This window comes from Sinocyclocheilus grahami, unplaced genomic scaffold (assembly GCF_001515645.1).
Source record: "Sinocyclocheilus grahami isolate Dianchi unplaced genomic scaffold, SAMN03320097.WGS_v1.1 scaffold595.1, whole genome shotgun sequence".
Lineage (NCBI taxonomy): Eukaryota > Metazoa > Chordata > Actinopteri > Cypriniformes > Cyprinidae > Sinocyclocheilus > Sinocyclocheilus grahami.
Window position 1 is genome coordinate 397,864 of NW_015505774.1, and position 10,184 is coordinate 408,047.

General features: G+C 39.9%; 1 protein-coding gene across 1 annotated transcript in view; it reads left to right on the forward strand.

The window, feature by feature from the left end:
- Positions 1 to 2,354: 2,354 nt before the first annotated feature.
- Positions 2,355 to 10,184, forward strand: part of adamts5 (ADAM metallopeptidase with thrombospondin type 1 motif, 5 (aggrecanase-2)) — a 58,010-nt gene continuing 50,180 nt past the window's right edge. Inside the window, exon 1 of the mRNA XM_016240613.1 lies at positions 2,355 to 3,454. Coding sequence (XP_016096099.1) covers positions 2,519 to 3,454 — 936 coding nt within the window. The 5' untranslated portion in view covers positions 2,355 to 2,518. The remainder of the gene's footprint in view (positions 3,455 to 10,184) is intronic.

Sequence of the window (10,184 nt, forward strand, 5' to 3'; positions counted from 1 at the left end):
TGTGCTTGACTGGCTAGCAAACTCACCAGACCTGAACCCCATAGAGAATCTGAGAAACTGAGGAAAATGAGAAACAAGAGACCAAAAGATGCAGATGAGCTGAAGGCCACTGTCAAAGAAACCTGGGCTTCCTTACCCCCTCTGCAGTGCCACAAACTGATCACCTCCATGCCACGCCGAATTGAGGCAGTAATTAAAGCAAAGGAGCCCCTACTAAGTATTGAGTACATGTACAGTAAATGAACATACTTTCCAGAAGGCCAACAATTCACTAAAAAAAATTTTTTTATTGGTCTTATGAAGTATTCTAATTTGTTGAGATAGTGAAATGGTGGGTTTTTGTTAAATGTGAGCCAAAATCATCACAATTAAAAGAACCAAAGACTTAAACTACTTCAGTCTGTGTGCATTGAATTTATTTAATACACGAGTTTCACAATTTGAGTTGAATTACTGAAATAAATGAACTTTTCCACGACATTCTAATTTATTGAGATGCACCTGTATATATATATATATTAATTATTTTAGCATGTTAAACTAAATAAAAATGGGAAATAAATGTTATTTATATTTTATTTCAAGTAACATTGTTTTTTATGGTTTTATTTTTATTTTTATGGTCTTTATAGTTCACATTCAATTTTATTAAAGAGCAGTGTGAACATTCAGCTAAACATCTACATTTGTGTTCTACAATATAAAGAATGTCCTACAGGTTTGTAACAACATATGGATAAGAAAATAACGACAGAACATTTTTTAGATGATCTGTCCCTTTAAGCCAGTGTTGTTTGTGCTGTTGTTGTTGTGATGATGATGTCATAACACAGTGCTGGAATGAGCCTGACAGCAGAATGAACTGGTGTGCACAACAATACTCAGTGTTCTGTGTCAGTGGTGTCATTGCCTGTGGCAGCTGATGCACTATTGAACAGGGTTTCCCAGTAGCGGATTCCCTCCATGATGTCACGTTGCTGTTCGGTCTCTCTCTCATGTTCTGTCGAGATTCACCCAGTACTGTATGTACAAATAATAACAACTGAACCCTTCAGATATGTTTCCTTGATGTAATCAAACCTATTAGACAGATATTATTGAAGATTTATTTGTAACAAATCAAATGCGTGTTTTGCAATAGGTTATTCTGTTTGAGATCAATTGACAGAAAACCATCAAAACAGTAAAGTGCATTTGACTCATGCATTATATTTCAGTTCTTCTGAAGACATATTATGCTTCGTATGACAACCAGACACTAATCATTAATTATTTGCTGAAAATCAAAAAATTGGCATTTGATGTCATTTGATGTCAAATCTTCCACAATGAGTTTAATGACTCAAACATCATACTGATGACTTAAGCTTAACCTAATAATATTAACCTTTCAAGAGCTGATAATAAACAAACTGGTAATGTTAAAAATGTCCGCTGTGAGAAATGTGGAAGTATTATATGTAACGTATAATAAAAGTGAATGGAGACAGATCCTGTCGAACTCTGAAAAACACAATAAATACACAAATTAAGTGGGTAAAAGTAGTGTACTTGCACATTTTTCATGGAGGACATTTTAACATTACCAGCTTGTTTATTATCAGCTCTTGTACGATTAAGAGAAGTCATCAATATGATGTTTTTGAGTCATTAAATCAGTTTCATTGTGCAAGATTTGACGGCAATTACATCAAATGCCTTTTCAGTAAATAATGACTTAAGTTTGTGTCTGTTTCTCACACAAAGCATCACATGACTTCAGAAGATTATAATGCACAAGTCATATATACTACTGCTACGATTTCATGCTACTTTTTTGTCTTTTTTTAGAGCTCACCAGCATTTTTCCCCACCGCCCATTCTCTTTCATTATATGGTCAAGTAGACATCTGTCAGGACATTTTAAACATCACCCAGTTAGTTTATTGTCAGCTGTTGTAAGATTAAGGAAGGTCATGGATGACTTTGAGTCAGTTTTGTGACCCTCGGAAACCAAAGAGAACATGAGGATGAAGAAACACGGTCTTTACTTGACTGCATTGATTCAGGCACATAAACACATGCAGATGCTTATCAGTACGCAATGTCGTTCATACTAAAATGATGGTGCGTTTTCCATAACATTTAAAATGCACAGCACTTGTTTCGCTATGTTTGTGAGGACATTTTCAAACATTTGGCCCCTAACAAGTAACGAGAGAGAGAGAGAGACTGAGTTGGGAAATAATGAGAGGAGGAGGTCTGGAGTAGAGAGCGAGCGCAAAGGGGCAGGACTCTCTCTCTCTCTCTCTCTCTGGTGCTTTTAAGAGGAAACTTTGTGTTTTGTTCATCAAGTTCACTTTAATTCTCGTTCCTCTCTCATCCAGCCTTCATGTGTTTATTTCCGTGACGCGTGAGATGTGCACCGGGACTCATGGATCAGTACGGCTCGAATTCCTCATGCAAGTAATTTTAAAGCTGTATTTCGGATTGTAATGTTTCCAAAAGTTTTCTGCACCGGACTGCACTACATGGAATAATGTGGCGGATTGTTTTGTTGTGTTGCGCTTTGGACGGTTCCGTTGCGTTCAGCGCGTTCCGTCCACCTGCAAACGCGTCTCTGCTCGCACCTGCCCGCGGCGTCGTGCGCACTGTGGATCGGATTTATCACGGGGGAGGAAAAGCCGGTTACCTTCTGTACATGGATGAGCAGCGCTTTCAGCTGGATATGGAGCGGGACGACTCTATACTGTCTCATCACTTTGGTTTGAACGTGGACGCGCTGCCTCCGCGTCGGGAATGCGTTTACCGCGGCACCGTCGATTCAAACGCAGAGTCACTTGCGGTTTTCAATCTGTGCGGCGGCGGACTTAATGGGTTTTTCGCGGTCGATCACGCGCGATACACCATCACGCCGCTCATTCGGGCGAAAGGGCACGAGAATGACGTGCACATCGTCGAGGACGCCGACGCGACGCGCGCTCTCCACTATTACACCCGCGAGAGCTTCAGTTTCGAAGCGATGACCGCGCGGCACAGCTGCGGCACGCGTAACCGCAAAACGAGCAGGCATAAAAAGCGTAACGAGGATGCGCGCGGACGCAGATTGTGGACGAAGTTTGTGAAGCCCGACGCGCTGACGCGACGCAAACGCTCCGTGTCTCGCGCGCGGCACGTGGAGCTGCTGCTGGTCGCGGATGCTTCCATGACGAAGAAGTATGGGAAGGACCTGCAGCATTACCTGTTGACGCTGTCGTCCATCGCGTCCAAACTCTACGGGCACGCCAGCATAGAGAATCCCATCCGTTTGTCTGTGGTTAAAGTCGCGATTCTGTCCGAGAACGAAAAGGGGATTGAAGTGTCCAAAAACGCCGCCGCGACGCTCAAGAGCTTCTGTAAGTGGCAGAACCAACAGAACCCGCTGGATGACGATCATCAGCATCACCATGACGCGGCGATCCTCTTCACCAGGCAGGTAAAAACAGAAATATTCGCGTCGGTCACGCGCATCATCCTTGGTGAACTTTATTTGCATTGTGAGTGATGGAGGCGCGTGCGCTCAGGTACAAACATGGCTCATGAATTTCATTACACCGTTTTATTTCGATGTCCCAAAGCATCACCATGTTTTTCCATCACTGTGCCATTTATGCTTTGAACTAAGTGACCTTACAGAAGTAATGTGGTACAGTGGTGGAATACTTTTAAATACGTTGGTATTTGGAAATATTAAAGGGGTCCTATTATGCTTTTTCACTTTTTCAACTTTAGTTAGTCTGTAATGTTGCTGTTTGAGCATAAAAAGATCTGCAAAGTTTCAAAGCTCAAAGTCCAATTCAAAATGAGATATTTTATTAAACACAAATCACTTTTCAAAAACTACAACGAACAACTGGACTACAACGCATATTTTCCAGGATCTGTGATATCACAAAGATCGACGAATGGGACGAGACCTATTTGAGCTACACTAAAGAAGGTAACGAGTGTTATCACTATGTTGGAGATGCGCTAGCTTTCCCAAGGCAGATTAATTTAGAGTGGTTACAATCATCCGGGTTTATATCGTGCTCAGATTGATTTGATTTTGACGCAATATTTACACTGAAGCTCGCAGGCGGCTATGGTAAGGGGCATGACATTTCCCGACCAGGCGCCGAGTGCCGATGGTAACCAATCACAACACACACTGGCCCAGCTAACCAATCACAACACACACTGGTCCAGCTAACCAACCACAGCACATTTCGTATTTCAGAAGGCGGGCTTTCAGTTGATACAGGAACTATTCGAGCCGTTCATGCCAGACTGGGGAGAGAGGTGTTGTAATAATGTATATATATATATATATATATATTATTTTTAGCATTTTCATTGTTTAAATTATTTAATAAAATTAAGTAGTTTGTGTTTTTAGAATTTTAAAGAGGTCATATGATGCGATTTAATTTTTTCCTTTCTCTTTGGAGTGTTACAAGCTCTTGGTGCATAAAGAAGATCTGTAAAGTTGCAAAGACTAAAGTCTCAAATCCAAAGAGATATTCTTTATAAAAGTTAAGAGTCAACCAAGCCTACCTAAAAAGGCTCGTTCTAAAACTCCCCACATATATACCTCACTATGTAGGAAGATTTGCATAACGCCGCCCAAATGTTCACGCAAAGAAAGAAGGCATAACTTTTATTCTCACTGTAGTATTGTTGCCGCTGCCGCCATGCCGTGGAGACGCTGTGTGCTTCGTTGTGAAAGCGAAACTACTTTGTTTGGTCTTCCAAAAGAGGACGATATCCGCTTCGTCATGCCTAGAGCTGATCTGTGCTGGTCGCTGAGGAAATACTTCAACTTAGTGCTGTGGATCACCGGATCGGCATTCACCATGGACGAAGCCTGGGGTCGTCACATGTGGTTGCTGCTCCTTCGTCGAATCCGCCGCCTTTGTTCACTCTATCCCGGCCTCAGCTCACGCGGCTGCGGGTTTCTCTCACACTGCGGCTTTCTCTCACGCTAGGCCACAGTGTTTTTCGTTGTGAAAGCGAAACTACGTTGTTCGGTCTTCAAAAAGAGGACACGACTACAAATCAGTGGTTAAGTTGTATTTACTACACTGTTCCAGAACAGTTTAACCCAAATCCAGATGTGTGCAGCACATTTTATGGAGGACTGTTTACTGATCCTGGTAGAGTAGACTACAATGCTGGCAGTTCTGACTCACAGACTGTAAGTACGTTTTCATTTCAAGGATTTGCCACTGATGATTCAAACGCGAGTTTTGGGCAGTGTAGAGTAGCGTTTGAAGTTTATAATTTCTCAGATCACAAATGCAGACAGGGTTTTATGTTTACGTGGCGTGATGCAACGCAACGCGTAAAAAGACAGTATAAGGCATTATAATCAGTAATTATGTCCCCACTGGATGCAACAAATGCCTCATTTGTAATGGGTTTTAATGTTTTTGTCTCGTCACTCCGGCCGGACACGGCATCAACAGTATGGTGAGGGGCATAACATTTCCGTCTCACGCTTGAGGAATTCGGCCAATCACAACGCACAGGATAGCTGGCCAATCACAGCACACCTCGCTTTTCAGACCGATGAGCTTTGTAAAAATCGACGTGTTTCAAAAAGGCGGGGCATAGAGGAGAAACAATAATGTACAGTATGTGGAAAATAATGTGTTTTTTAAACTTTAAACCGCATAAACACATTTCATTACACCAAATACACAAAATAATGTTATTTTTAGCAGCATCATATGACCCCTTTAATTAAATGTAAATTATTTTAATATAATTTTAAAAATGGTGATTTTAGCATTTTAATTAAGTTTTTATTGTTTTTAATATAATTAATTTGCGTTTTTAGACTTTTAATTAACATTTTCAATTATCTTAATATAATTAAATATTTGTGTGTGTTTTTAGCATTTTCATTAAGTTTGAATTACTTAATATAATTCAATAATTTAAAGTCATCCTTTGGCCCCGCCCCCTGATTTAGACATGATGATGCTACAAATACAAAAAAATCACCATAGTACTACCATGGTATTTTAGAAGTAACTTGTAGTTCCATATAAATGCTATGGTACATGGATTTCATTACCAGGGTATATTTCAGAGTACCATTACCACCTGATTCCATCAAACCTCAGTGCACAGCAGTTTGTGTGTGTGAGTGACCAGGTCAGCTGGATCCGATCATGTGTCAACTTCTGTGGGAACGTCAGTCTCTCTCCCTTCCCGTTCCACAGTGAACTGTAAAATTATTTCCTTTGTTGCTGTTTTTTTAGGCAGGCGTCTTCGCGTTCCCCTCCCAGTCCCCTGACTAGTGTGTGTCTTCATACAGTGTGTCTCTGTGCACATTCACACGGGACGCTCTCGAGATCTGAGTGCCATGAACCACAGCAGAGAGCTGTGAGGAAAATCAGCAATATGAAACCCATCCCGGGCTGGAGACCACACTCATTTCACCCCTCACAAATCCCACAGTAAAGCGCAGGCTCCGTGCCTCTCACTCAACCACTGTGCTTGTGGTTTGGAGCTTGTAGTTTTTCTAGACGAGGCCTGCGGTGCATGTAAGTCATGCGAGTTCTTATTCGCTGGAGCACTTAAAGTGTCAAAATCCTGCACTTCATCAGCAACTTTGTCTTGTTTTCTAGTCAAAAACTAACTAAACATCCCTAAAACAAGATCAGTTTGCATGGTAACCAAGATTTCAGAATGTATCCTGAATATGATTTTAAAATTGTTAATATTAGTTAACTAAAACTAAAACCATAAAAAACTTTTTCATTACTTGAAATTAATGTTAACTAAAATAAATTATAAAAAAGTAAACATTTTTATTTCAGCTCATTTTCGTTTAGTTTAACCTTATGTACTAAAATAATTACTGAAATACTGAAAATTCTTTAAAAATCCTACTGTGAGATTTTCTGGATTTTTTTTCTAATTTTGTCTCTCATAGTTGAGGTATACCTATGATGAAAATTACAGGCCTCTCTCATCTTTTTAAGTGGGAGAACTTGCACAATTGGTGGCTGACTAAATACTTTTTTGCCTCACTGTATATATACAGTATTAGAGTATGCATAAATTCCCATTACCTGGATTAATGAATGCTTTTAAAGTATTGATCTCTAATGCACTAATTGGTGAACCTTATTCCAAAGTGTTACCAAGAAATCATGTTTTGAGTGATGATTACAAGCATAGTTTAAAAGAGACAGTTCACCCAAAAATGAAAAATTTGCTGAAATTTTACTCTCCCTCAGGCCATTCAAGATGTAGATGATTTTGTTTCTGCATCAGATTTGAAGAAATGTAGCATTGCATCACTTGCTCACCAATAGATCCTCTGCAGTGAATGGGTGCCATCAGAATGAGAGTCCAACCAGCTGATAAAACATCACAATAATCCACACGGCTCCAGTCCATCAATTAACATCTTGTGAAGCCAAAAGCTGAATGTTTGTAAAATACCAATCCATTGAGGTTTCTAACCTCGAACCATACCTTCCGGCTAAAATACGAGTCCATAATCCGTAATAACACTCCTGTGAAAAACTCATCTGGTCTGAATCAGGAGAGAAATATGCACAGCTCAAGCATTATTATGGATTATGGACTCGGTTTGAAGTTAAAAACGTTTCATTCTGACAGCACCCATTCACAGCAGAGGATCCACTGGTGAGCAAGTGATGGAATGTAAAATTTCCCTAAATCTGTTCCCATGAAGTAACTCAGTTTTCATTTGTGGTTGAACTATTCCTTCAACTACGTAACTAATTCCTCTAGCAGCAGAATTGTGACTGACATTCATTCCCAGCTGCCCTCGGTTGCCACCTGTAAGTGCCGCTGACGTAGTTTCCCTCTCACAAGAGCCGCCACACCAGATTCCACAGAGACGTAGCTTCTGTTGGCAGTGTCTGAAGGATGGACGGTGCCAGCGGTGTCTTTCCTCTGGTGGAGTGGAGTCTGACACACCTGGTGGCGTACAGTGTGTGTGTTTAAGAGTGTGTGGTTGTGAAGTACACCATGTGAACAAGCCATGATGGGCAGCAGAAGCCCACAGACACCTACTGAGAGCTCGGAAATGCCGCCAAACCCAAACACAAAGGCTATGAAATAACTAAAGCATAATTTCCTCTCTGCTGCTGCTGCTGCACAGTTTCCCAAAGCCTCCTCTGCCTCATGACTAACACTGATTCTAGATATTTGTTGAGAGAAACAAGAAACAAAACAAAAAAAACAGAATCTGCCATTTCCTGGTAACACCAGCCAAGCAGTTTAGGCTGGTTTTAGCTTTTGTTTTGTTTTTGTTTTTTTCAGCAGGGACAAACTCTACTTTATCAGGCATTACAGGTAAGATGTAAAGAAAATACGTCTGAAACTTTTCTAAAAACAGCCAGTTCCCTTCAGAGATGCATTCATATAAAAACAGCTTTTTGACTTTGAAACATGCAGCTCATATTTATTCAATGAAATCATAGCCTTTTGAAGTTTAATCTTTCCGTCTAATCTTTTTGTCTTTCCGTCCCCAAATTTAAGACCCCTTGAAATTATAATAAAGACTTTTCTTGTAACCATTTAAGGCATTTAAGACTTTATATGGCCTTAAATTTGATGTAACTAAATTAAGACTTTTTAAGGCCCACTGAAACCCTGATTGAACCCTCCAAAGTGGCTTGTGGGAGTGACTGTGTTACACGCCACTACTGAAATCCACCCGCAATATAACATTGTTTGAGCATTTCTTTTTAATATTCTAAGAACGTTTAAATATCCAGTTTTCTTGTCGTGATTAGAACGTTATTTAAAGTTAATAGAAAATGTTTCATCAAGTACAAATGACATCTTAAGGACGTTTTGAGAATGCTGATCTAAGAATGTTTTCTCTCAACGTTATGAGAACATATATCAAATATGAATAAAGTTATTAAAAAATTCCATAAACATTACTTAAAGAAGATTTTGGATTTAGTGAAAGTTGTGAGAACATTCTGTTAGCTGGGATTGCACCATGTTTGATATCATTGATGCCAGGCACCTTACATTTTTGTACTTTGTAGTAGGGCTGCACAATAAATCGAAATGGAATCGAGATCGCGATTCGACAGAAGCTGCGATTGTCATGCGTATCTTTCAGTGAAGCACGGTTCTATGATCAGCAGTAAATCTCCATCCGAAGGCCAGAGGGCACTCTCGCGCTGAAACTCCAAATACTCCTCGCAGAAGAAACCCAGAAAATGCCTATCGCTGCAGCTGAATAAACAGAAGATTCAACTACACAAGACTAAACACACGATTATGGCAATATACGGTTTATCTGAGTTCTTATTATAATTTTCTTTAAAATGAAGTATATTTATAATGCAATGCCTTTATCACTGCTTAAATACTATGAAATATGTTGCGTGCCTTATTCTGTGCAAGAAGCCACATCATCTCACAGCAGGATTTATTTCAAACACTCGACTGACGTTATGAAGTGAGTTTGGAGTAAAAATATGTTATTAAATGTGGTATTTTCACATGCTTTCAGATGGAGCAGCATTTACTTCACAGAGCCGTAGTTCACTGAGAAGCTATGCAAACAGCTGTCATTTATCGCGAACGATTTCTTCGATTTAATAATCGCGCAATAAAATCGTCTGCAATTTTTTTGCATAACTTGTCAGTGAACTACGGCTCTGTGTAGTAAATTCTGCTCCATCTGAAAGCACGTGATGATGATTTCCTGCTGATTACAGAACCGGCATTGCTATAAAAATGTGCATGACAATCACATTTGATTAATCGTACAGCCCTACTTGGCAGATGCCTTTCTCTGAAGCAACGTACATTTCTTTCAAGGTGTGTGTTTGATCAGTTCATGAGTTCCCTGGGAAATGGCCAATACAGGCTCATTGGAAATATGTGCATCTAACCTGCATTTCTGCACAAACATACCTTCACTGCAGTTTCCAGTTAAAATTAACACTAGTTGCAGTAAAACAACTTTTATTCCTTTTCACACAAATAATATACTTATTTTCACATGATTCCTTGCTCAATACTTTGTTATGAGCTCAAAACACTTTTACCATACTGTGTGATTTGTAAACTAATACATTTTGACATAACCAGCTCAGTATTTAGCTTTTCTGATCTGCTTTTCTTTGTAACTGTAATGGGGCTGACGAGACGTGAGACGTGTGGATCCATCT